Consider the following 27,016-nt stretch of genomic DNA (forward strand, 5'->3'; position numbering starts at 1 on the left):
GTTTTTCCCCTACCATTGTGCTCCATCTTGGAATTTTTTTTTTTTTTTTGAAAGGCAGAGAGACAGAGAAATCTCCCATGTCTAGTTCACTCCTGACTGCCTGCAATGGCCGAGGTGGGGCCTGCCAGGCCTCCCACGTGGGCAACAGGGACCCAACCGGCTTAAGCCATCACTGCTGCCTCCCATGGTGTGCATTAGCAGGAAGCTGTAATCAGAAGTAGGGCTGGGGCTTGAGCCTGCGCTGTGGCGCAGCGGGTTAATGCCCTGGCCTGAAGCGCCAGCACCCCATATGGGCACTGGTTCGAGACCTGGCTGCTCCACTTCCGATCCAGCTCTCTGCTATGGCCTGGGAAAGCAGTGGAAGATGGCCCAAGTCCTTGGGCCCTTGTGCCCTTGTGCCCATGTGGGAGACCTGGAAGAAGCTTCTGGTTCCTGCCTTCGGATCAGCACAGCTCCGGCCATTGCAGCCCACTGGGGAGTGAACCAGCGGATAGAAGACCTCTCTCTCTGTCTCTACCTCTCTCTGTAACTCTGTCTTTTAAATAAATAAAAATAAATCTTAAAAAAAAAAAAAGAAGTAGGGCTGGGGCTCAAACACAGGTCTTCTGATTTGGGGTGCCGGGGTCCCGAACAGCCTAACCCAGGCCCCTCTTCCATGCCTTTGTGGTGTCTGGTAGCTGGTGGCCTGTGGAGCCTGGGTTTGAGTCCTGGCTCCGTGGCTTCCTGCTGTGTGGTTCTGAGCAACTTTCTCACTAGCCTCAGTTTCCTTATCTGTAAAATGGGTGATAGCAGACTAGCACTGTTTATGTAGTTGGAGGACTCAATGGGTTCGTGCACGCAGTGCCTTGGCCGGGGGACCCAGCAGATCACGCGAGCTACTGAGCAAAGGGTGGTTTTACTATCTAAATTTCCCTGGCCAGCTGAGTAAACATTTATTGGAAGAATGAACAAGCATTAGCCCTTTAGAAGCTGGGTGGCTGCGGAGGGGAGGACTCAGCCGTCCAGGGACCCCTCCCACCCCTGTAAACCCAACTGTCCTCTCCCGCAGAGCCGGCTACCAAGCGAAATCGCTCAGGGGCCGGGGGTCCGGGCCGAGCCCAGCCCCGGAGCCCCAGTCCGGGTTGTCTTTGTCTCCCCGAGGTCAGGGAAGCTCTGGGGCGGCCGCGAGGCGCCGGGGCGGGAGACGGCGGCTCGGACCGCGCGGGGACAGGGACCGGGACCGGGACAGAGCCCGCGGCCGGGGCGGAGCCGGCGATGCCTGGCTGGGCGGTGCATGCAAATCTGCTGGGCGCTGGGGCGGGGCGCAGGAAGCCCGGGCGGGCCGGGTCCCGCGCCCAGGAAAACCCCGCGCCGCGCCGCCCGGGGCTCCCCTCCTTCCAGCTCGGGCGCCCGGTGGGCGAATGGACCAGGAGCAGTCAGGTAGGACCCAGAGCCGACGGGCGGCCCCCAACGCCAAGAGGTCGCACCCCAGGAAGGGCTCGGGCGCCGGCGAGGGCCCCAGGCGGTGGGGACCCCGAGCGATTGCGCAAGCTCAGGGCTAGCTCCTCGCGCCCGGCTCTGTCCATTTCGGGGCAGCGGTGGCGCGGGGCCGGGGGCTGGGGTGGGGAAGGGCGGCTTGACCCCTGAGACCTGAGCAGGGACCGCCTGCCAGGGACATGGGAACGCGGTGCGCACGGGGGTGGGGTGAGGCGAGTCTGGGGCCGCCCCCTGCCCCGCGCTCGCGTTGCCGTGCGCATGGAGGGGTGTGGACAGGTGTTGGGGAGGGGGAGTCCTGGGCGGTGCGGGGGTGGCTACTGGGTCCAGGACGCGGGGGCAGCGAGGCGCTTCTGACCTTTGGCCTTCTCGGAATGTTGCGTGCACCCAAGTAGGAGCTGGCACGTAGTTGTTCAGGCTCCGGCCCGAGCGTTGAGGGGATTCTGAGCCAAACCGGGCCATCACCCAGATACGGGTGTCGAGGCCAGGGCAGCCTGGACAGCTGGCTCGAGCTCCCAGGCATTTCGAGGCCAGAGACAGCTGCCTCCCAGCTGTGGACACTATAAACTACCCAGTAACCAGATTCTCCCTGGCAGAGTTTGCTTACAATGCAGACTCCTAGGCCCCTTCCCGGAAAGCCAGGTTCCATAAACCTAGGGGGGAAAAAATCTGAATTCCTTGAAGCGGGGCGAGTAGGGGGCCGAGCAGTTTGCTGGGTGCTAGGATTCAGGGAATGTCCCCAGGCCAGACCTCGCTCAGCCACAGCCCTACCCTGCTCTCCCCCAGCTCTGTGGGAGGGAGGGGCGACCTCTGCAGCTCCGCCCCGACCTGGGCTTCCCGGAGCCCACATGTCTGCTGAGACACCAGTGCCTTTACGAAATTCCGGAAGTCCGATGGGGAAACTGAGTCTCCGTGGGGCAAGTCCAGCCAGCCCACCCCGCAATGAGCCGGGACGGGAGGTGATCCTCCGAGCCATTCCCTCAGCGCCCGCTGGGCTCTGTGCTGTCGTGGGCACTGCTGTTTGTCCCCCAGCCACTGCCCCTGGTGGAAGAAGGCAGGGTGGCAGGGGTGGGGGGTGGGGAGCGCAGCTGCTGGAGCTCAGCAGGGGTGACCACTTCGGGTCCTGGCAGTGAGCGGGGCTTCCTGCTGCAGGTGGAGGGGGCTGTTCCTAAGCCAGTCCGCATGTGGGGTAGCCTTGAGTGCCGGCCCGTGGATTTGGCCTTACCTTGAGAGGCCTGGAGTCGCAATGCAAATTCCCAGACCCCACCCCGGAGCTGCCCTTGGAGGGAGGAGCTGCCCCTAGAGGGAGGTGGCCCCGCAGCGAGCTGGCGCAGCACCCGCAGGTCTGTGAGGACCTGAGGGTTTTCATGTCCCAGGCGTGAGTCAGCCACCCGGCCCTGACACAGTGGGTGCGAGGGCTTGCGGAAAGCTGGGGTGGCAGCCACACTGCGCCCTGAGGCTCTCCAGCTTGGGATTAGCAGAAGGGTCACCAGTGGGAAGAGAGACCCACCCCTAGTCCTTTCCCTGCCCGCCCCTCCCCCCCAACAGTAAGGCATGAGGAGAGGCCCGCGGGTGATGTGGCGCCTGCCCTGGGTGGCCCTGGCTTGCTGCTGTGGGGCCGAAGCTCCTGGATGCTGTCTCTGTATTCCTGTTGTTTCCTTGTATTTGTAAAAATCTGGCTTCCATGGTGATGGCTGATGACGTCAAGTCAGTTTTAAATTGTTATTTGATTTGTTTGAAAGATGGAGGTATAGACAGACAGACGGTAATAGAAAGGGCGATCCCATTTGCTTCCCAAATGCCTGCAGCACCTGAACCAGGCCGGAGCCAGGAGCCAGGAGCCAGGAAATGCAATCCGAGTCTCCCACGGGGGTGGGTGCCAGGGACCCCAAACCAGAGCCCTCACCTGCTGCCTCCCAGGGTGCACAGGGGCAGGAAGCTGGGACTGGGGGTGGAGCTGGCACTCGAACCCGTGGCGTCTTGATGGCCCAGCCAAGCCAGTTTTTGTATGATCCGTGACACAGTTTCCAACGCATAGTAGGTCCGTGCCAGCTGCTTACGGCTGTCTTTGACTTGTCGAGAAGTGCAGCTGGTGGCTCGGGTTCAAGTGCTGCCTAGCGCTGTAGCCCGCATCTCAGAGGCTCTGCTGGGGGGGGGGGGGGGCGGCTCCGGACATTGCGGACATTGCGTGGGGACTCTGTGAGCGCGCATGCGCATTCGGGAAAGCAGGCAGTCCGTGTGGCTGCCTGGCTTGGATGCCGCTGCGCGGCGTAGGGTCCAGTAGATGCATATGGGAGAAGAAGCAGCCAAGGCCCAGAGTTGTGTGCAGGGGCCCTGCCTGCGGAGGGGGGGGCAGGGTTTGGAGCGCGCCTCCTGCCGAGCCTGGGGCTTCCCTCCATTCGCACCGACTAAGTGAGCCACCGACTAAGCCACAGGCCACCCTGCGCAGTCCTCCGGGCGGCCTGTGTGCGCAGACAGGCCCAGCCCTGCTTGGCCATTGGGCCCTGCTGCGTGGACTTGTCCTCGACTGAGCGAGGGTCAGCGCCCTTCCGCAGAGTCCCCCCCGCCCCAGGGTCCCAGAGAAGCTTCCCTGAGCCTGGGAATGAGCCCCACCTCTTCACGGGCAGCCCCTGGCTTCCCCATTGACTTCTTCTTGCAGTGTTTATTGAGCACTTAATACGTGCTGGGGGCTGGCCTTGGAGCCCGGGACAAAGCGCTTGCTCTCCCAGCGTTTAGCTCTGTGGGAGGAGTCAGCTGTCTCCCCCGACACCACACACACACTCTATCCCACTCTATCGCTGGTCCATTCTTCAAATGGCTGCAGTGGCCGGGGCTGGACCAAGCTGGAGCCAGGAGCTTCATCTGGGTCTCCCACGTGGGTGCAGGGACCCAAGCACCTGGCCCATCTTCCGCTGCTCTCCCAGGCTCATTAGCAGGGAGCTGGATGGGAAGCAGAGCAGCTGGGTCTCGAACTGGGGCCCATGTGGGATGCAGGCAGAGGCCCACCTGGCTAACCCAGCAGGAGGACTTTTGAAAGGCGGGAAGGGGAAGTGGGGGCTTTAGGGAGGAAGATGGCCAGGCAGAGCCTCAGGATCAGCTTGAAAGGGGAGGGGGGTGGTCGCTTGGATCCAAGGTGGTCAAGAGCTTCCCAGGTGAGCTCCGGCTGTTCTAGCCATGTCTCTGCAGCGAGCCCCTGGAATTCTTCCGTGCACATCTCTCTATGTGGAGCTCAGCACGGGTCTGATTAGTCACAGCGGTTAGCTCACGCTAAGCAGAATGTGAAAAGGGCAAAGCAAACCTATTGAGTTTCAGTTACCATCTGACACCCCCCACCGCAGAGGGAGGGAGGGGTTGCAGGGATCCTGCAATCATGGGGGGGGGGCGATGACAGCGCTAGAGAGAATAAAGGAAGGTGAAATCAGGGAGGGTCTCCCGGAGGAGGTGACATTTGCAGGAGGCAGAGGCCCCAGGACAAGAATGAGCCAGGGGGAGGGGCTGAGGAGCAGGCAGGACCCGCTTCCTGACACCCTGTGCTCTGTGCCCGGTTCTGTGTAAACACGCCAGCGCATGCCTTTCCAAGAAACGGTGATGGTGCTGGGGCTCTGGCTGGGCCCCAGCTGACTCACTGTGGCTCTGGGGGGGCCGTGGGGCCACCTCACCACCTTCGGGGCTGCTTCAGGAACCTGGGGTCTGCGGGAAGGCCAGGTGGGAGGTGGGGAGGGGCGCGGGGCATGGGGCGGGGGCGGGGGCTGGGCTCAGGCTGCTCTCCAGGCTTCTACATCCTCAGAAGGAGGAAGCAGATCCTGGGGGAGGCTGGGGGGGAGGGGAGATGGGGGGGCCGGGAAGGAAGCCCCCCCCCCCCCGGCTTCTGGGGCTGGGAGCCAGGAGTCTGCATGGCCCCTGGAGGAAGGGGAAAGTCACAGAGGCCCCCTCGTGTTGGGTGCCAGGCTGGGCTGGGGACACGGGAGACCCAGGAGCATGCGCCGGCAAGGGGCTGACTTGGGGAGGTGGATATGCAGGCAACAGTGATCCAGACAGGAGCAGCAAGTGCAAAGGCCCTGAGGTGGGGGCAAGCTTGGCGTGCTGGGTGGGGAATGGAGGCTAGGGAAGTGTGCCGGAGCCGGACGCCTGAATTATCCCGTGGAACTCCCTAAAGGACCCAGTGGGCGCTGCCACTCTTATTCAGGCTTCATAGATGCAGCGACACAGGCACAGAGAGGGTCAGGAGCCTGCCGAGGATCACACAGCAGGGCAGGGCTGTAGACCTGGAAGGTGTGGAGTGCTCCGCCTGTTCACGGCTGTGTTTAAACTCAATGAAAACTCCGCTCAAATGCTGAAGGCCCTCCCACCACTTAGTTGTAAAAGATTTATTTATTTGAGAGGCGAAAAGATACAGAGCTAGAGAGAGAGAGAGAAGACAGATGTTCGATCCATTGATCTATTGACCGATTGATCGATCGATCGATAGATAGATAGGACTAGCTTCCATCCTCCGGGTCACTCTCCAAATGCCCATTACAGCCAAGGCTGGGCTTGGGCTGAAAAGCTGGGAGCCAGGAATGTGGTCAGGGCTCCCAGGTGGGCGACAGGAACCTGGTCATTTGAGCTACCACCTGCTGCCACCAGAGTGCACATCACCAGGGAGCTAGAGTCAGCAGCTGGAGACGGACATGGAACCCAGCACTCCGATGTGGGATGCGGCCATTTTTTTTCTTAAGATTTATTTATTTATTCAAAAGGCGGAGTTACAGAGAGGAGGGGAGAGACAGAGAGAGAGAGAGGTCTTGCATCTGCTGGTTCACTCCCCAGATGGCTGCAATGGGCGGAGCTAGGCTGATCAGAAGCCAGGAGCCAGAAGCTTCTTCCAGGTCTCCCACGCGGGTGCAGGGGCCCAAGCACTTGGGCCATCTTTCACTGCTTTCCCAGGCCACAGCAGACAGCTGGATCGGAAGTGGAGCAGCCAGGACTAGAACCGGTACCCATATGGGATGCCGGCACTGCAGGCGGCGGTTTTTACCCACTACACCACAATGCCCGGCCTGGGATGCAGGCACTTTAACTGCTAGGCTCCACGCCTGCTCCTGGATGTGTGTGGCAGTCACCTATTGGCTGCTCACCTGCCACGCCCCTGCCCCGCCACCCTGGGAGTGTAGTCAGGCCAGGGCTGGTTCCTCTGAGCCCCATTTTCCAGACGATCTGATTATTCTACAGATCAGCTTTCAAATGAGCCGGGCCTGCATCGCAGACAGTGAGGGGACAGCTGAGCAGAGGGGCGGAGGGCAGCGGGGGTCGGGGGCAGGAGGGGGGAGAATCAGCTACGGGACAGACCCTGTACTGGATGAGGGCCTGGGGGCGAGTGGCTGTCATCTCATTTCCCTGAGAGGGTGACTGACGCCTGGGAGAGACCCCCCCCCCCCAACGTGACACAGCTCAGAAGTAACAGAGTCAGGATCCAAACCCAGGGCTGTCTAAAGGGCATGATGTTGCCTCTTCCCTAACCCTTTCCCCGCCCCCCTCCCCCAATTCATCCCTTTTGTCGAGACCCTTGGTGCGGAATCAGACTCAGTGTCCCCAGGTGCCTTGCAAACCCAGTTGGCAAAACCCACAAGTTGCCCGGGACAGCTTGTGAAACAGATCAAAGTTGCCAGTGGTTTCAAAGAGTCCCCTAGTCCCTACTTTGCCAGCTGCAAGCCCCCTACCTCCCTACCCCCTCCTCTGGGCAGGCAGCGACAGACTCATCCCTTAACCAGATAAAAACCCAGCCCTCTGCGCCCTGCGTGCTGTCTCTTTGCAAGAACAGACTGTGGCCCCCCACTTCACGTCAGTAAAGTAACCTGTCTCTGTTGCGGTCACCTCCGTCTCCTTTCTTTCTCATCCCTGGGGGCTGTGAAAGGCCAGAACCCTGAGCTATTCCAGACCTCACACTGCCTACCCAGAAGCCTTTGCAGCTGGCCGCAGTTCCCAGCATCCCAGCCCGAGGGGTGTGGTTTAAAGGGACTAAGGGCTGGCAGGGAATTCGGGGAGCAGAGGCACCGAGCACCACTTTGCGGGTCTCAGGGGAGGCCTGAGGTTCTCAAAAGAGGAAACGAAACATCCCTGGATGGGCCGTGGCGCCATGCTGGGACTCGGGACGGCGCAGCCGCTGGGGCCAGGGCTCCCGGGGAGACACTGTCTCCTGACACTAGGGCAAATCCCCGTGCCAGGAGCACAAGCCATCTGCTCTGGCCTGGCCCAGGATTCCTCTTGCTCAGACTCCATCACCACAGTGGTTCCAGGTGCTGTCCCCAAGGTTAGGGCTGGCTGCAGACATGGTTCCGAGTCCCATTCCCCCAAAGCCTGCCGTGTCAGAGGGGAGACAGACTGTCACCTCCTTGGATCAGGAGCCCGTACCACTGTTCATGCAACCTGCAGGCATACTTGGTGGTGGCTGCGTGCTGCCTGGGCTCGCCTTGTGCTTGCCAGATTTTCCCCACCTCCCACCCCGTGAGCTGGTGGAGGATTAGCCTAGTGAGCCGCGGCACCGGCTACTGCTCTGACTTCTAACCCCGAGGCCAGTTGGTCTCCCACATGCATGAAACCCGACAGCCCTGCCTTCCTCCTGTCAAGCTGCTGTCCCTCAGCTGGGGCCTGTGAGCCCAGTTCCTGCCATTGCAGCAGCATCCACTGTTTGTGGGGGGCCTTGGGTTGCTTTCTTGGTGCTCGGAGTTCGTCCTTTGCCGCTCACTCTGTCCACACCGCGTCAGGTTTCTCTTGCCCAGCCGTGGCCTCTTTGCTTTCTCACAACTGCTCTCTGAGGCCAGCAGCCTTGTCCCCATTTCACAGATGGGAAGACAGAGGCTCTGAGAAGACCCCTTTGGTTTGTCAGGTTCTCCCAGCCAGTCCAAGAGGAGTGTGCACCAAGGCCCAGGGTTGTGCTGCTGGGTCTGCGATGCTCCCAGGCCCCTGCCCTCCTGGTGGCCCCTGCCCACCTGGCTGGCTGCCCCCTGCCCGCGTCTCTGTGTCCCTACACCTGTGCTAGCAGCAGTGTGGGGTGGGACAACTGGAAGAACTTGACCGAGAGCGCGCGGCCTGCCTCTTCTGCTTGCCACACCTGTCTGCGATAGGGAGCAGCAAGCTCATTGGGTCTGCCAAGGGGACAAAGTCCCAGTGGCTGTTGAGACAGGTCCAGCGCAGAGGGCGGGGCCGACTCCTCTGGGCCACTCACTGCCCCGCCTTTTGGGGGAGCCCCCTGAGCCCCTGGGAGCCTCAGTCTGCTGCTCTGTGCAGGGGTCTTGTTTGACCACTTCTGCCTGCTGGTGGGAGAGGGGCCCACAGAGGGACTTCCGGGTTGCTTCCTCCCTGCCATCCACTGTGCCAAGGACCGCACAGCTCAGAGGCCTGGGCTCAAACCCCAGCCCCGCCTTTTATAAGCTGTGCGTCCTCGGCCAGGTCTGGAAGCCCCTCTGGGACCCTCGTCTCCATGGCTACAATGGGGGCCGGCAGGAGCTGTGACCGTCACTAAGAGGAGGCAAACAAGTCAGCACCTGCCTGCCCCCAGCCCTCTACGGGAGCTTCGGGCCACGATTGGTCCATGTCGACCAAGTGGTGAGAAAGTGGCCACTTCTGGCCCCCGGAGCCGAAGCCCTGCCTCCATCAGGGCTGGCTGACTGGGCCTGCCTGCACACAGCAGGTGGAGAGGTGAGGGAGGGGAGGCTTCCTTCTGACAATCCGCAGATCTTTCTGGAAGCCTCTGGTGTGTGCCAGGCGCTGTACGAGGCTCTAGGGAGGTGGGAGCGGGCGTGCCTTTCGGGTTTGCACAAGCAGTGGACGAAGCGAGGGTGACAGCAGGCCGCAGGGACCTGGGCTCCACAGGACATAAAGGCAGGTCTGGGGCCAGTGGCTGCGCCTGAGCACATGGGATCGGGACGCAGGGTCACCGGGCCCGGGGCCCTCCCCTGGCCCTCTGGAATCTTCTGAATCCAGGCTTGGCCTCCAGGATCTAGGGTGGAGGTGCTTGGGTCACAAGCGTCAGTCACAAGGATCCGCATTGAGTGTCCAGCCTGAGCCTTCCAGCTCTGTTCCATATCGCCAGAACCACTGCCCGACTCACTGGACCCTTGGTCCCTGGAGCATCGCTGCAGAGGCCCCGCCCACCCCAGCCAAGGCTCCGCCCACGGCCCAGCTGGGCAGTTGGGAAGTGGACCCTGGCCGCCCCTGCCTGGCTCTTCTCCCGTTCTCCTCTCATCTCTTCCCTCCACTCCTTCCTCGCTCACAGACCTCCCCAATCTGGAAACTGGGCTCACGCGTCACTGAGTGTTAGGAGTGAAGTGAAAGGTCGTTTGCTGGGCACCTGCTCGCCCTGGGGGCGGGGCCCTGGGGGGCGGGGCCCTGGGGCAGGGCCCTGGGGGCGGGCGGGGCCTTCTGAGTGCAGGTGTGAGCCTTGCTCTCTGCCCTCGCTCAGCCCGCCTCCTTTGGACCTGCAGTTCTCTTTCCTGCGCTGTGCCTGCCCTGGGGCCTGGCCCGCACTGTCCCATCTCTCGCACTAGCCCCTCCCACAGCCCATGCGTCCTGGCGGCTGCTCTGAGCTGGTTTCAGCATCTCAACCGTCTTTTCTCTGTCCCAGCCCGCCCCATCCGTGCTGTGTGCTGGCGGGGAATCCTGTTGACTCTGCTTTCAACCTCTTTGAGCGGCCGCCTCCCTACAACGCTGGTGTGAGCCCCGGGGTTTGGCGCTGGGGCTCTGACCAGTGCAGGAGCCGGTTTCCTGGTCCAGCCTCTGCCCTTGACCCATACACAGCCTTTCACATGCCCCAGCCAGAGGATCCCCGTTTTTGCTTTAGGTTTTGTTTATTTATTTGAAGGGCAAAGACAGAGAAACAGGAGAGAGAGAGAGAGAGATCTTGCATCCACTGGCTCACTCCCCCAAATGCCTGCAACAGCCAGGGCTGGGCCAATGGAGGCCAGGAGCGTGGAACTCCGTTTGGGTCTTTCACGTGGGTGGGACTTGAGGTGTCACCTGCTGCCTCTTAAGATGCGGTATCAGTGGGGCTGGCGCCGTGGCTCACTGGGCTAATCCTCTGCCTGCAGCGCCGGCATCCCATATGGGTGCTGGGTTCTCCCGTTTACTCCTCTTCCAGTCCAGCTCTCTGCTGTGGCCCGGGAGGTCCGTGGAGGATGGCCCAAGTCCTTGGGCCCTGCACCCGCATGGGAGACCAGGAGGAAGCACCTGGCTCCTGGCTTCAGATCAGTGTAACGCTGGTTGTGGCGACCATTTGGGGAGTGAACCAATGGAAGGAAGACCTTTCTCTTTGTCTCTCTCTCTCTCACTGTCTGTATCTCTACCTGTCAAATAAAAAAGAAAAGAAAAAAAAAGATGTGGTATCAGGGAGCTGGATCAGAAGCAAAGAAGCTGGGACTGGATGGCGGCCCTCTGATAGGGCACGCGGGAGTCCCAGGTGACAGCTTAGCCAGCTGCACCACAGCACCTGCCCCCAAGGGACCTTTTAAAAGTCTCATGATGGCCGGCGCCGTGGCTCACTAGGCTAATCCTCCGCCTTGCGGCGTTGGCACACCGGGTTCTAGTCCCAGTCGGGGCACCGGATTCTGTCCCGGTTGCCCCTCTTCCAGGCCAGCTCTCTGCTGTGGCCCGGAAGTGCAGTGGAGGATGGCCCAAGTGCTTGGGCCGTGCACCTGCATGGGAGACCAGGAGAAGCACCTGGCTCCTGCCATCGGATCAGCATGGTGCGCCGGCCGCAGCGCGCCAGCCGCAGCGGCCATTGGAGGGTGAACCAACGGCAAAGGAAGACCTTTCTCTCTGTCTCTCTCTCTCACTGTCCACTCTGCCTGTCAAAAAAAAAAAAAAAAGTCTCATGATGTCACTTTGCTCCAAAACCTCCGGTAACTCTGCACTCACTAAGATAGTTGTTCAATGAAGGGAGTGAGTGAGTGGGTGAGTAGCATGTAGGATCTGTGGTGGCTGGTACAGAGCAGGTGCCGGGGGAACTCCTGAGGGGGTGAGGGCCGTGAGCAAGCAGTAGGCGCCCAGGGAGGCTGGGACGCTCTGTTGGCCAACTTGCTGATTCTTGCTGCTGTGGGGCTGGGCTGAGCTGGGGAGGGTGGGTGGGCAGGGCCCCAGCCACTCTGGGCATCGCCACCACCTGGGGTGGAGCTGCAGACGTGGCCACTGATTCTGGGAACCGCAGCTGGGCCGCTGCTCTGGGGAGCAATGTGTCCCTGGCTCCCTGCCAGCCCGGCCCGGCTGTCCCCGAGCCCAGAGGAAGCTGACCGGCTTCAGATGGGAGAGTCTCGGGGTGAGCCGCTCCGGAGGCCCCTGCAGTCCGTGTCCCTGGCATACAGTGGGGGGGGTGTGGATGGGGTGGCTGCATCCTGGCTGCAGAGGTGGTCCCCTCCTTCCAGGCAGGTTTTCAGCCCAGAGGGGAGCAGTGCAGGTGGCCCTTGTGCCCATCTGGGCTGGGGAAGAGCCCTGCTGAGCTGCTGGCTCCTGTGGTTTCAGGGCACCCCACTGACTCCACCCCACCCCCATTTTCTAATCTGTGAGTTAACTGTGTTCTATCACCAGCAGGCCTGTATTCCCAGGTTCGATGCTTCTGCTCGCCTCCTGGCTCTGGCTTTCTGCAGCTTTGCATGCCCCCCTAACTCCATGACCTTGACCTTGGCACTTGCCCGCTCTGCACCTCCATTTTCCTCCTTGACCTTTGAGGCTGCTCACGTTACTTGCTGGGCGTACTGTAAATGACAAGTTCTCTTTCACACCCCCAGCAGCTTACAGAGAGGGGCCTGTGTCACGTCTTCCGACTGTGGATCACTTCCGTCGTGAACCTTTTCTGTCCTTTGCCTGTTTTTCCCAAGGGGGTGTTTGTCTCATTGATTCGGAAGATCTCTTTGCATATTGAGGCCACTCACCCTTTGTCACGTAGATCATTGCCTTTTCCTCTGCTTGCTTTCTATTTATTTTTCAGGGCGTGTTTTGATCTCAGGAAGTTGAAGATTTTTTTTTTTTTTTTTTTTTTTTTTTGCAGTCGGGTCTTGCTATCTTTGCCATCTGCTCTCTGAAATGAAATGAACACGTGTGTGTGTAACCTCACTAACACGATGTGAGATGGTGACAGGTGCTGTGATAAGAAGTTGCCTCCCTCAGGCGTGGACGGCCTGGGAGAGGAAAGAGTTGGAGGGTGTCCAGGTGTCAGGGGATGCCTGGGGGAGGGGGGTTGGCGTGTGACGGACGGAGGAGAGAGGACACGAGGATCGAGCGTTTGAGGGTCGCTGGGCTGGCTCATCAGGGGGCTTGGATTTTGTTTCATTGTCATGAACTTTGTATTTTCGGATAATTATGCAGATTTCACAGCCGTTTGTAAGCAATGGACTGAGCTGGCTCCTGGCTTCAGATCAGTGTAGCGCTCAGTTCCCCCACTAGCAAGCAGTACCTTCTTACCCATCGCCACCCGGATGTTGGCCATGCAATGGCCCAGATCTGGTTCCGGTTCCCCTGGTTGCTGGGCTCCCTGCAGGCACATGTGTACATGTGTGTGTGCGTGTGTGTGTGCGTGAGTGCGTATGTTCACGTGTTCCGTTCCTTGCCGTCGGATCACTGTGTGTGCCCATGTGCAGGTGTGTGCCCATGTGTGGGTGTGTGCACAGGTATGTGTGTGCACGTGTTCCGTTCCTTGCAGTTGTATCCCACGCAGAGGTCTGAGCACCCACCACACAGACAAGACACAGAACGCCTGTGTCACTGCCCGGAGCCCTCCTGTCTCCTTTTATGGCCACATCCAACTGCCGGCCTGGCCACCCCCCATGCTTAGCCTCTGCACCACTCATCTGTTTTCTGTTTGCACAATTTGCCATTTCAAGAATGTTACATGCAATCGCAGTGTGTACTCTTTGGGGATCGGCTTTATCACTCAGAAGCCTGTATTTTACTGATTACTCATTGCTTAGGAGAGGGGCCTTTTTAAAGAAAGGATTTTTTAAAAATTTATTTGAGCCGGCGCCGCAGCTCACTAGGCTAATCCTCCTCCTGTGGCGCCAGCACCCCGGGTTCTAGTCCCGGTTAGGGCACCGGATTCTGTCCCAGTTGCTCCTCTTCCAGTCCAGCTCTCTGCTGTGGCCTGGGAGTGCAGTGGAGGATGACCCAGGTGCTTGGGTCCTACATCAGCGCAGTGCACCGGCTGTAGTGGCCATTTGGGGGGTGAACCAACGGAAGGAAGACCTTTCTTTTTCTTTTTTTTTTTTTTTGACAGGCAGAGTGGACAGTGAGAGAGAGAGACAGAGAGAAAGGTCTTCCTTTGCCGTTGGTTCACCCTCCAATGGCCGCTGTGGCCGGCGCACTGCGCTGATCAGATGCCAGGAGCCAGGTGCTTCTCCTGGTCTCCCATGGGGTGCAGGGCCCAAGCACTTGGGCCATCCTCCACTGCACTTCCGGGCCACAGCAGAGAGCTGGCCTGGAAGAGGGGCAACCGGGATAGAATCCGGCGCCCCGACCGGGACTAGAACCCGGTGTGCCGACGCCGCAAGGCGGAGGATTAGCCTATTGAACCACGGTGCTGGCCATAGACCTTTCTCTCTGTCTATCTTTCTCACTATCTAACTCTGCCTGTCAAAAAAAAAATGTATTTGAAAGGCAAAGTGACCGAGAGAGAGAGACAGACAGACAGAGTGTCTACCTGCTGGTTCACTCCCCAGATGCCCACAGCAGTCAGGGCTGGGCCAGGCTGAAGTCAAGAGCCTGGAACTCCATCCAGGTCTCCTATGTCAGGGGCAGGGACCCAAGTACTTGATCCGTCCTCTGCTGCTTTCCCAGGCCATAGCAGAGAGCTGGATCAGAAGTGGAGCGGCCGGGACTCGAACCAGCACGCATATGGGATGCCGGCGCCGCAGGCAGAGGCTTAGCCCACTACGCCACAGTGCCGGCCTCTTCCTAGTTCATTCATCTTACTGGGGTTCCACCTGTGGTTCTCGGATGAGAAGCTGAACACACCAACATACTGGAAGGCTCTGTGGGTTCAGAGGTAGACAGACCTGGGTCCATTTTTCTTTTAATTTTTAGTTGATTTTGTTCGAAAGACAGAGACATGGAAAGATTTTCAATCCACTGCTTCATTCCCCACATGCCCGCAGTGGTCAGGGCTGGGCCAGGCCAAAGCCAGGGGCCTGGAACTCCATCAGGATCTCCCACATGGATGGCAGGGACCCAAGTATGTGAGCCGTCCCCAGCTGCCTTCCAGAGTGCGCATGAGCAGGGAGCCGGAGTTGGGAGCAGAGCACTGCGATAGGAGATGCAGGCATCGCAAGCAGGGTCTTACCTGCTTCGTCAGTCGCGCGCCCCCAGGCCTGGGTACCGACTCTCGCTCTGCCCCAGCTGGCAGGCACAGGTCTCGGCCCCGCTGGCCCATTTGTTTAGCAGGAAAGTGGGGGTGCTGGGTTCTTGGGCAGGTGCAGCAGGGCGGTACGTCCAATGCCGCAGGCAAAGCTCCCAGCCCCACGCAGGGTTCTACCTGTGTGGTGCACACACAGAGGATGCTGTTTCCGACAGCTGGGCCCTGCTCGGCCGTGGCCTGGGAGTGAGTGCCCCTTCCGTGGCGGGAAGCAAGCAGAGAGTGGTGGCAATGTGTCTGAGACGGGGTATTTGCAGGGTATTCCTGTCCAGGTCAGCCCCCACTCATCAAGAACCCCAGGATTCACAGCGGCACTTGAAGTTGTTGCCTCTGCCACACGTCCTGGTCACCTGGTGATTGACTGTCAGTTCCTTGGCTCTTCTGCGCCTCTGTTCCCTGAGCTGTGCGCAGAGGCCTCTGTACTTACTGCACCTGTGCTGTGGCTTCTGTTAAGATGCAGCACCCAGGGGCCAGTGTGGTGGCACCTGCCGTGCCGGCATCCTGAATGGTTGAGTCCCGGCTGCTCCCCTTTCCATCCAGCTCCCCACTCATGCACCTGGGAAAAGCAGCAGAAGATGGCCCGAGTGCTTGAGCCCCGGCCACCCACATGGGAGACCCGGATGGAGCTCCTGGCTCCTGGCCATGGCCTGATCCAGCCCCAGCTGTTGCAGCCATTTGGGGAGTGAACCAGCAAATGGAAGATTCTCTCTCACTCTTTCAAATAAATAAATAAATATTTTTTAAAGCAGCAGCTGCCTATGTGTGAAGCCAGCCGGTGCGTGCACGTTTGTGTGTGTGTGTGTGCACACGCATGTATCCGGGTGTGCCCTCCACCGCAGATCAGGGGAGGGCGCCGAGTGTGGCGGATGGGCTGTTTCCTCCGACCCTGGCTGGGCGGCCTGACTGCCCGACCCGCCTTCGGAGAGCTTCACCTCAAAGGTCTTGCTGCTCTGTGGCTTCCGGCAGGCCCCTTGGCCACTCTGTTTCTCTGTACTCACACTTGGAGATGAAGGGAGACCTTTGCCATCTCCGCCACAGGCTGCTGCGGGCCCCTGTGAACTTGTGAACCCTTCTGAGGCTGTGCAGAAGAAGCTGGTGCTGGGGACCCGCGCCCCGCCCCCTTCTGTGATCTTCCACTGGGACTCCCAGCAGGGCAAGGCCAAGGCCCCCTCCTCTACCCTTGTGCTGAGCCCACGAGGGGCCCCAGGTCATGTTCAAAGTCATTGACTTGAGTTAGGTGCACCTGCTAGGATTCATCAGTGAGCAAGGCTGGTCCTGGCTGTTGGGGTGGCAGACGGTTGAAGAAGGGACAGCTCGCCCCTGAGTCCCTTGCTCTGGAAACCTGGGACACTCGTGGAAGAGCGTGAACCTGCAGTGGCTTCAGAGTGTCCGTCGTCGGAAGTGTGACGGCTGCACGTGGCCGACAGCCCCTAAGAAGCAATGCCGTGTCTTGCTCTGGGTGGTTCACCTTAATCCTTGGGTGAAAGCCACGCCCGCTAGGGTCCACCCTGTAAAGTGAGTCCTGTATTGGGTGGGGTGCTTCCAGAAGCTTGTGGACATGCAGATGTAAAAGATCCATCAGGAGGGTGGGCGCTAGGCAGAGCCAGTTAGCACGCCTGTATCGGATGTCAGAGGGCCTGGGTTCCATCCGCGTCTGCTCCCGACTCCAGGTTCCCACTGATGCACCCTGGGCGGCAGCAGTGATGGCTCGGATACTTGGGTCCCTGCCACCCACGTGGGAGACCTCATTGAGTTCTTGGTTCCAGCTGGGGGCCATTTGGGGGCCATAGGGAATGAACCTGTGGATTGGTAGCTTGCGCGCTCTCTTGCTCGCTCTCTCGTGTGTGTGTCTTTCTCTCTCTCAAATAATTTTTTTAAAGGTAAGTTTATTCTGGAGCAAAAGCTTTTGAAATCCATGCACATGAGGGCTCCTCAGCGCTCATGGGAACACTGTGCATGGAGTTCTCAGCTTTTTTGCACCAAAGTATCTTTGAATTCCATGCTTCCATGAACTTTGTGAAGTCCTCTCATATTTTGACTCATTGGCCTGCTCTTCACACTGGGGGAATGCTGCCTCTGGATGGCTTCTTTTTTAGGAAAAAAAAATGTATATTTCTTTCCATGTACGTGAAAGGCAGAGCAACAGAGAGAGATGGAGAGAGAGAGAGCTCTTCCATCCACTGGCCCATTCCTCAAATGGCCCCAACAGGCAGCATTGGGCTAGGCCAAAGCCAGGATCCCAGAACTCCGCGTGGGCCTCTCATGTGAGTGGCAGGGACCCAAGCACTTGGACCACTCTCCGCTGCTTTCCACGCACATTAGCAGGGAGCTAGACCGGAAGTGGAGCAGCTGGGACTGGAACCCACACTCTGATTTGGGATGCCAGTGTCCCAAGTGGCAGCTTAGCCCTCACGCCACAGCACCGGCCCCCGGAGTGTCTTTCTTAAATGGCGCTGTGGTCTGAGTTTGCCTCCCCCCCACCACCACCAAAAATCCTGTGTTGGAGTTCATCCCCCAAAGGATTGCATTGAGAAGCCCTGACTTAGGGTGAGTGCTTAGGTCCCCAGGGCTCTGGCCCGTGAGTGGGAGTTGGAGGGAGCAGGTTGGCCTGGGGGTGGTGTCATACAGAGAGCAGAGAGCAGCCCCCACGTCCGCTGATGCCTGGGACTCCCGAGCTTCTGCCTGTGGGCGCGAGATGTCTCTCCCTCGCACATTACCCAGTCTGACGCAGTAGCCCGGGTACATCAAGCTTTGGCTGTGTTCTGGTCACCATTTAAGGGTCTCTGCCATGTCAGCTCCTGTAACTCCCATGATGCTCTGCTGTTTCTGGCCCCATTCACGGATAAGGAAACTGAGGCATGGAAGGGCAGCTTGCTCCTGGTCCACAGCTTGCAGGTGACCAAGCAGGTTCTTAAGAAAGGGGATCATCCAAGACGTGTGTGTGTGTGTGTGTGTGTGTGTGGGCGCATGCGTGCGCGCACGTGCCTGTGCGTGGTTCTCCACACAAAGAGGCTGTGTGATCTTGGCTCAGCTAACCTGGAAGGCTTCTTGCAGGCAGAGGCACGAAAGGCCAGAGCAAAGCAGGGCCCCTTCCCATGTTAGGCGGGCACTAACCCACTTGCTGTGTCTCCACAGGCCTCTTCCCCTGTCCCGATGGGGCGGCTTTGCTCTGGGCTCCTGCTCCCTGTGAGCTGCCTGATCCTGGTGTGGGCGGCAGCCTCTGGTAAGTCACCCCCAGTCCATCATCCCGTTGTCGACCGTGAACTACGTCCCAGGGGCCTGGGGTATGTCCGTGAGCAAAGCAAAGATCCCCCGGGGTTGCATCATCAGAGGCGATGGTGTGAGCAATGATCATGGTCCCCATGGTAAGTTGAGTTGGAAATCAATGCTCAACGGAAGCAGCTCATGGCCCCGCTGAACAGCAACGGCAGGCAGCGGCAGAAAGCGACCCGGCTCAGCTGCACGGCCGTCTAATCCAGGATGCGGACGGCTCCGCCAGGGACAGGTGTTTTGGGGGAGCAGGTGGCGATCGGGGTTTGTTTTGGACATGAGATGACCTTGGGGCTGTTGGTTTGGTGGCTGGCGCCTCTGCTTAGCTATGCAGTGACGTCAGCTGGGATGCCGCGGGGATCTCAAGCCACGAAGCAAAGCCAATGTACAGACTCCAGGACCCCCATCCCCACAGGCCCCTGATTAGCTAGGAGGGAGCCGAGAGGAGGACTCCAGCCTCTCCCACCCATAGGCTGAACCCACTGGGAGCTAGAGGGCCAGGATCCCCTGCGTGATGGAGACCCTGGGGTCGGCCTCCTGAGCTCAGAGAGGGTGGGGCAGGGAATATTGAGAGAACGCCCTTCCCCCACCTGGCACCTGTTCCAGGGGTTGGCTGTGCACCGGCCAAGGGTATTGAGTTCGCGGAAGGTGCAGGTGCATCCAGTTCCTTCCGCTCAAGCCGCAGGAGTCCTGGTCCTGGCCCCTGAGCCGTGGGACGGGGCTGCGTGGTGCGTGCCAGGGTCTGCTTTGTGCTAGGAGAGCCGGTTTCCCGCCTGTCTCGGCGGCGGTACTTGTCCTCCCACCTCCCCTCCCCAGACTTGTGGGTTCCCGGCTGCTCAGAGAGGATGTTCCTTTGTTTCTCCAGGGAGTGCCCAAGTGCTACACAAGCCGTCCTGCATCTCCGACTACCTCAGCATCTCCACCTGCGAGTGGGAGATGGCCCGTCCCACCAACTGCAGCGCCGAGCTCAGCCTGTCCTACCAGCTGGAGGCTGTGGTCCCTGAGTGAGTCTGAGTGGGTGCTGGGGAGACTGGGGGCTGGAGGCCAGGTAAGTCAGCTCCTGGAGCTATGCCCTAAAGGGCTAGCCCTGGCCTGGTCTGGGCGCTGCGCCACAGGGCACAGTGCCAAACTCGGTTTGCTGAGGCTTCGTGGGTGCAGGGACAGAGAGAGGTGGGGTCTGAGATAGGGCGGAGGGCCCCTGGGACTCTGAGCAGACTGTCCCAGGGGTCTGTGGCTATTGGACGAGACGAGAAGTTCTCAGACTATGTGGCTTAGGACCCCCAACGCTGTGGTTTGGGTGGCCCCCATCAAGCGATCGCTACCTTGTTAGAACTTATGCCTGAGAGATTTCCACCCTGCTCTCCAGCAGCCCTCAGAGCAGGGGCGGTGTCACACATCCATGGCCTCTGGCAGTCACCGCTGCTGCAGCCTCCTGAGAGTGGAAGCCGGGTCCTGTCTTGGTGACAGGAGAATCAGTGAAACTTGACCTTGACCTTGACCCCAATGCCCAGACTAGGCTTGGAGGAGACTTGATGGGGGGGACGGTAATAAAGTGAGCACAGAGTTCATGGTGATGGCAGCCAGGTTGTCACAGGTGCTCCTCTGGGACGCCGTGTGACAGGTGGATGATGGATGGACAAGTGGATAATAAGACATGATCAGGCACACAGGCACCCAGTGATGGGTGCATCTCGTGTAGGGTGCACTGGTCCAGGGGCTACTCCACGATTATACTCTGCTTCAGTGCAGTGGCATAGACCAAGGGTTGGCAAACCACAGCCACGGGCCAAACCCAGCCCACAAGTCAGTTTGTGTAAATAAAGCTTTATCACAACCCCGCCGCTTCACGCACATCCTGTGTCCGTGGCTGTGTTTAGTCTACCGCGGCCGTAGCACTGAGAAGCTGGGAGAGAACTGGTACCCAAGTGCCCCGTGGGGTCCTGGAGGCCGGGCCATCGGGAAGTTGGGAGCCAACATGGCTCCTTGGCATGTGCCGGGGTCTGGCCGTGACTCGCCGGCAGCCTCCACGTGTCCAGCCTAACCCCGGCCCCCGTGTCTGCAGGAACTACACGTGCATCCCCGAGAACCTCAGAGACACCGTGTGCGTGTGCCACATGTTCATGGAGGTCATGTTCGGAGGGGACACCTACAAGCTCGACCTGTGGGCGGGGCGCCAGCTGCTGTGGTCGGCCTTCTTCAAGCCCAGCGAGAATGGTGAGTGGTGGGGGGCTGGGCGCAGTCGCCTCCATGCCGGCCAGGCTGGCCGGGCTCCCGTGCAGGCGCTGTGGGGTCGGAGCAGCAGGAGGAAGCCTCAGATCTGCTGGGGCTCTCCACCCCCAGCACCTTGGCTTAGCGATTGAATACAGCCCCCTGGATTGAAGCGGCCAGGAGGGCATGTGGAGGTGGCGCACGTTAACGGAAGACGAGCTTGCTATAGATGGAAGCAGGACCTGGGGACAGTCTGTCTGTCCTCCATTGCCTTGTTCAGTGGTTTTGACCAAGGCAGGCTGACCTTGTCCTGGACCCCCGAATCCCTGCGGGAATCCTCCCCCGCCCCCGCCCCACGAGCTCGCCCTAGCATAGTTAGTTTAAAACAGGAACTTAAGACACCACTCACATCTTGCTGGGTGACCTTGGGGGAGTCCCAAGGCCTCTCGGAACCTTAAGTTTCCAAAGGGAATGGGCACCCCCTTTTAGCGATTGACTAAAACCGTTGCTCAGAGAAGCAAGGTCAGCGCGCTGTCTCAAGTCTCATGGCTCCCTGGAAGAGCGCAGGCGGAATTCAGGGAGAGTCTCGGGCAGAGACGCCCCCTGGGGGCCTCCCAGCACAGCCAGCCTCCCGGGAGTCCTGCTCAGGGGCAGGACTGGCCCCATGAGTGAGCTTGCAAAGCAGTTGTATACTGGTGTATTGTTCGCTGTCAGTGCTAGACACCCCTCGAGATGCCCACATACCATATCAGGGTGTCTGGTGTCTGGGTTCCAGGGCGACTCTGCTCCCACTCCCTGCACCTGCTCACCCTGGGAGGCAGCAGATGATGGCCCCAGTGCTCGGGTCCCTGCCCCCCACGTGGGAGACCTGGATCCAGTTCCTGGCTCTCTCTCGCTCTCTCTAGCTCTCTCCCCCCCCCCTTTCAAATAAATAAAAATAAATAACATATTTAAAAGATAGGCTTATTGGGTCTGGCTTTGTGGCATAGTGGATTAAGCCACTGCCTGCGGCACCAGCATTCCATACAGGCACGGGTTCAAAAACCAGCTGCTCCACTTCTGATCCAGCTCCCTGCTAATGTGCCTGGGAGAGCAGCAGAAGATGGCCCAAGTGCTTGGGCTCCTGCTCCCACATGGGAGACCTGGAAGAGGCTCCTGGCTCCTGGCTGGTTCATTCCCCAAATGGCCACAACAGCCAGGGCTGGGTCAAGCCGGAGCCATGGGCTTCCTCTGTGTCTCCTATGTGGATGCAAGGGCCCAAGTGCTTGGGCCATCTTCTGCTGATCTCCCAAGGCACATGAGCAGGGAGCTGGATTGGAAGTGGAGCAGCCGGGATTTGAACCAGTGTTCCAGTAGGGGATCCGTGGCCTCAAGTAGTGGCTTACCCCACAGTGTCAACACGGGCCCCCGCTGTTTTGCATTTTAGAAATATCATCGTCTTTGTCATTGTCATCATCATGGTGATGGCTTCTCCTTAGGTCTCTCGGTGGGCGCGGCACCCCATCCCAGGCACTGCGGCAGCGCCGGCGGTGACAAAGCCAGGTGGCCTGTGGGCGCAGGTGCAGCCGGGTGCTGGGCCATGGTCTCTTGCATCACCCCGGGCGGCCCCTCATGCAGGCAACTTTCACTTTTCTCCCACAGTGAAACCCAAGACCCCCGGCAACCTCACGGTCCACACCAACGTCTCTGACACGGTGCTGCTGACCTGGAGCAACCCATACCCTCCGAACAACTTCCTGTATGACGAACTGTCCTACATGCTCAACGTCTCCAGCGAGGAGGACCCCGTGGAGGTGAGCAGGGTCCTCCACGGCCTCCTGGGAGCGAGGGAGCTTGGGCTGGCACTGTCCCGGGCAAGGCTCTCAACTGCGTGGGGTGCAGAGAGGGGGCCTTTGAGCCTTTGTTCTGTTTCCTGTCCCTGCTGTGCTAGGAAGGACTCCGGGCCACACCTGTTTTGGGGGGGTGGGCTGTGAGGAGCAGAACAGGTGCACCTCGGCCTCACATTTCAGGAATCCAAGTCCCAAAGCCAGGTTGCCACCGCAGGTCAATTCCTCTCAAAGCCAATCCAACCAAGAAGGCTCGGTGGAGCTGGCTTAGTCATTAATCCCTCTTTTGACAGAGGTGGGAGGCCCCAGGCTTAGAATCACCCGCCCTCCCCCCACCCAGCACCACCACCACCACCACCACCTCCGAGAAAATAGGTTCAGCCAGAAGTCAAGGCCGCCCCGCTCCTGGTCCCATTTGCTGCCATGGGCAGGTGCTTGGCAGGTGCTCCTTGCTTTTCATTCCCAGCAGTGGTAGCAGGGGGGTTCCTTTTAATTTATTCCTTTTTTTAAAAATATGTATTTATTTATTTATTTGAAAGTCAGAGTTACACAGAGAGAGGAGAGGTCTTCTATCCGCTGGTTCACTCCCCAATTGGCCGCAACAGCTGGAGCTGTGCCGATCAGAAGCCAGGAGCCAGGAGCTTCCTCCGGGTCTCCCACGCAGGTGCAGGGGCCCAAGGACTTGGGCCATCTTCCACTGCTTTCCCAGGCCACAGCAGAGAGCTGGATCAGAAGTGGAGCAGCCGGGTCTCGAACCAGCGCCCATATGGGATGTTAGCACTGCAGGCCAGGGCTTTAACCCATTGCACCACAGCACTGGCCCCCCACATTGTATTTGAAAGGCAGAGTGACAGAGAGAGAGGGAGAGGGATCCATCTTCCATCCACTGTGCTGCCCACAACAGCCCGGGCTGGGCCAGGCTGAAGCCAAGAGCCCAGAAGTCACTCTGGGTCTGCCACTTGGGTGACAAGGGCCCAGGTACTTGAGCCATCACCTGCTGCCTCCCAGGGTGCGCATTAGTGGGAAGCTGGAGTCTGTTTAACCACTGCGCCAAATACCTATCCCCTTTTTAAATAGAGGGATTGACCTCTTTAAAAAGGGAGAGCACAGGGGCCGGTGCTGTGGGCAGCAGGTTAAGCCGCCATCTGCACCCATTTGGATGCAGGTTCGAGCCCCGGCTGCTCCTCTTCCAGTCCAGCTCCCCGCTAATGCATCTGGCAAAACAGTGGAGGATGGCCCAGGGGCTTGGGCCCCTGCACCTGCCTGGGGGACCCACATGAAGCTCCTGGCTCCTGGCTCCTGAAGCCATTTGGGGAGTGGATCAGGGAAGCAAGATCTCTCTGTCTCTCCCTCTCTCTCTGTAACTCTGACTTCAAATGAATACATCACTCTTGAAATAAATAAAGGGGAGAGTTGATTTATAGGAAGCCATCAAGCAAGCAATGCCGGGGGCCGGGCCACACCCCTGGGCGGTGTGGCCCCCACTGTCTCAGCTGCAGGTGGGCCTGGGGTCCTTTCCTGCCACCTGCATGGCACCCCAAACCCAGCTGCCTCACAAACGCCCTGTGGGGCCATCGAAACTCCCCAGCCCCAGCGTCGCTCACAGCTGGGTCCCAGTGCCCACCCTGCCACTTGGTAGCCATGGTGTAACCACTCTGTGCCTCAGTTTCCCCAGCCATGACCTGGGGACAACAGGAGAGCTGACCCCCTCGGGCTGCTGGGAGCAAGATGTGTGGATGCAGATCAGCTTCCCCCACGTCCTAAATGCCATCTGGCTTTGCTCTTCCATGTCCACCCCCACCACCCTCTCCCGACCTGGGCAGGCCTGGCACCCCCGCCCCACCCCACCTTACGCGCTTCTTCACCCTGTGCAGTGGCTGCTCGGGGCCCCGCCTTGTGTCCTGGGACCTGGCTGAGCCCAGCCCCCAGCCTTCAGCCCCTGTGCTGGCTCTTGTTGCCTCTTCCCGCCACACCAGTGGAGGCAACTGGGTGTTGTGTTACATCTCCCACGAGTGGTTTCCTTCACGGCACTGGGCCAGGATACAGGGACCGGGCAGGAATGGGGCAGCGGGTTCACTCAGCAGTTGGGGTGGCTGGAGAATGGGGCAGGTTAGGTTTGATCAATACATCTTCCCGTTCCCAGAACTGTGCAGGACCTGCAGGGAGAGAGGCCAAGGAAGTGTTTATTTCTAGAGCTTCCTCCAGGCATGGCTGGATCCAGGCTCCAGGACTCTGTCGACCTCCTGGCCCTGCCTTATTCTGCGTTGGCTTCATTTTTAGGCAGGCTTTTCTCTTATGTAGTAGCAGATATGCCCACTTGTAGCTCCAGGCCTATGCCCAAAGCTATTGTGGGAAAATTCATATTTCTATTTGTATTCCTTTTTAATGATCCCAATATAAGTCCCATGGCTGAAACCCACTTGGCCTGACTTGGATCACTTGCCAGTCTCTGGCTGTGGGAGGACAGAGGTGCTCTGATTGGCCAGACATGAGTCACATGCCCACCTCTGGACCAATCACTGTCTGTGGGAGCAGAGAGGTGCTGGGGGCATGCTCTGATTGGCCAGAGCTGAGTCACATGCCCGCCTCCGGAGCTGCAGTGGGGTCAGCTCCACCCAACCTAGATGGGCTGAAAATAAGGCAGGAGAGGTCAGGGAAGCAGGAGCCACCCCCGCCCCGCCCCTTTTCCCAGGCCCTCTGGCTCCTGCCACCCTCAGTCTGTCCGTCACCAGCTCTGTGGCTTCTCCCTTGTTTCAAAAACATAAAAGGCAGCAGGCGACGCACGCCAGTCTGCATCCTGTTCCCTGAACAGTAGATCTTGGGTGGCGCTTCCCTGGGGAGGCACCGTGGCACAGGGTGCGAGGCTCGGGGCTTGACCACGGAGGTGTCCAGGAGCCACGGGAGGCCTGCGGAGGGCTGCCCTGGCCCTGCTGGTGCTGCCCAAGGAGCACCGACCTCCCCGCAAACCTGCTAGGAGTGGGCCCTCCCACTGTGCACGTGAGGACATTGGGGTCCAGAGAGGCTGTGTCACTGACCTAAGGTCACACAGCAGAAACTGGAAGGACCCTGACCCTCCTCTTCCAGCTGAGGAAAGTGACACTCAGAAATATTAGTTGCCCGCTCAGGGAATAGGGCACGGCCAATCCACAGCAGAGCCTACCCAGGGCCCCCATGGCCTGCACTGGGGGGAGAACCGAGTAGCCGGCATGGCGGCTCTGAAATGGTCAGCTAAGGCCAGCAGCCAGGGCAGGGAACAGGGCCCTCCCCCCCCCCCCCCAGCAGGTACACTCGCATCTCGCTCTCTTCTTCCAGATCAAAATCTACAACGTGACCTACCAGGAGCCCACCCTGCGCCTGCCAGCCAGCAGCTTCAAGGCCGGGGTTTCCTACTCGGTGCGGGTGAGGTCCCGGGCCGGGAGCTACGACAGCGCCTGGAGTGACTGGAGTGCCAGCGCCAGGTGGCAGAACCGTGAGTGCCACTTGGGGTCTCTGCTCCCGGCTGCCACCGCGGGGCCCGGCGGCGCCTGTGTGTGCTCCTGGCTCGGGCTTGGGACGCCTCTGCCAGCCAGGGCAGACTCGGCAATGGGCAGGGTGGATGGGTCAGGGCAGCGGGGACAGCCGAGCCCCTCGCGGAAGGCTTGTTCTGGCTCGCGGAGCAGTCCGGCGGGAAAGCCTCTGGTTTAGGGGTGTGTTTCCTCCTGGTGGAAACTTGGGGACCGAGTCTCTGTCCGTTTTGTCAAGCTCCAGGATAAAGGTCCTGGGATTTTTTTTTTATGCCCTGGGCCTCTTTGCCCGCTGAATTCTCTAGAACTGTATCTCAACTGAGAATAGTATGTTTTATTTATTATATATATATATATATATTTTTTTTTTTTGACAGGCAGAGTAGATAGTGAGAGAGAGAGACAGAGAGAAAGGTCTTCCTTTTTGCCGTTGGTTCACCCTCCAATGGCCGCTGTGGCCGGTGCATCTCGCTGATCCGAAGCCAGGAGCCAGGTGCTTCTCCTGGTCTCCCATGCGGGTGCAGGGCCCAAGGACTTGGGCCATCCTCCACTGCACTCCCGGGCCACAGCAGAGAGCTGGACGGGAAGAGAGGCAACCGGGATAGAATCCGGCGCCCCTGTTTTATTTTTTTTAAAGATTTATTTATTTGAAAGGCAGAGTTACACAGAGAGAGAAGGAGAGGCAGAGAGAGAGAGAATTTTCCACCTGCTGGTTCACTCCCCAATTGGCCGCAACAGCCAGAGCTGCACCGATCAGAAGCCAGGAGCCAGGAGCTTCTTCCGGGTCTCCCACATAGGCTCAGGGGCCCAAGGACTTAAGCCACTTAATACTGCTTTCCCAGGCCACAGCAGAGAGCTGGATCGGAAGTGGAGTAGCCGGGACTTGAACCAGTGCCCATACGGAATACCAGCACTGCAGGCGGCGGCTTTACCTGCTATGCCACAGCGCTGGCCCCAAGAATACTATGTTTTAGGCCGGCGCCGTGGCTCACTAGGCTAATCCTCTGCCTGCGGCGACGGCACCCCAGGATTCTAGTCCCGGTTAGGCGCTGGGTACTAGTCCTGGTTGCTCCTCTTCCAGTCCAGCTCTCTGCTGTGGCCCGGGAAGGCAGTGGAGGATGGCCCAAGTGCTTGCGTCCCTGCACCTGCACGGGAGACTGGGAGGAAGCACCCGGCTCCTGGCTTCGGATCGGTGCAGTCATTTGGGGAGTGAACCAACGGAAGGAAGACCTTTCTCTTTGTCTCTCTCTCTCACTGTCTATAACTCTACCTGTCAAATAAAAAAACAAAAATTCTATGTTTTAAATACATAAAAGACATAGACACACGAAGGACACTAATTGTCTTGAAACCCAGGTTTAAAA

The 27,016-nt window shown here is 59.4% G+C and overlaps 1 protein-coding gene across 1 annotated transcript in view; it reads left to right on the forward strand.

Moving 5' to 3' along the window:
- Positions 1 to 1,320: 1,320 nt before the first annotated feature.
- Positions 1,321 to 27,016, forward strand: part of IL4R (interleukin 4 receptor) — a 34,344-nt gene continuing 8,648 nt past the window's right edge. Inside the window, exons 1-6 of the mRNA XM_062180197.1 lie at positions 1,321 to 1,419; positions 17,981 to 18,068; positions 18,981 to 19,119; positions 20,178 to 20,329; positions 21,965 to 22,116; positions 25,462 to 25,618. Of these exons, the coding sequence (XP_062036181.1) occupies positions 17,999 to 18,068; positions 18,981 to 19,119; positions 20,178 to 20,329; positions 21,965 to 22,116; positions 25,462 to 25,618 (670 nt within the window). The 5' untranslated portion in view covers positions 1,321 to 1,419; positions 17,981 to 17,998. The remainder of the gene's footprint in view (positions 1,420 to 17,980; positions 18,069 to 18,980; positions 19,120 to 20,177; positions 20,330 to 21,964; positions 22,117 to 25,461; positions 25,619 to 27,016) is intronic.

Source organism: Lepus europaeus, chromosome 21 (assembly GCF_033115175.1).
Source record: "Lepus europaeus isolate LE1 chromosome 21, mLepTim1.pri, whole genome shotgun sequence".
In the NCBI taxonomy this organism is placed as follows: domain Eukaryota; kingdom Metazoa; phylum Chordata; class Mammalia; order Lagomorpha; family Leporidae; genus Lepus; species Lepus europaeus.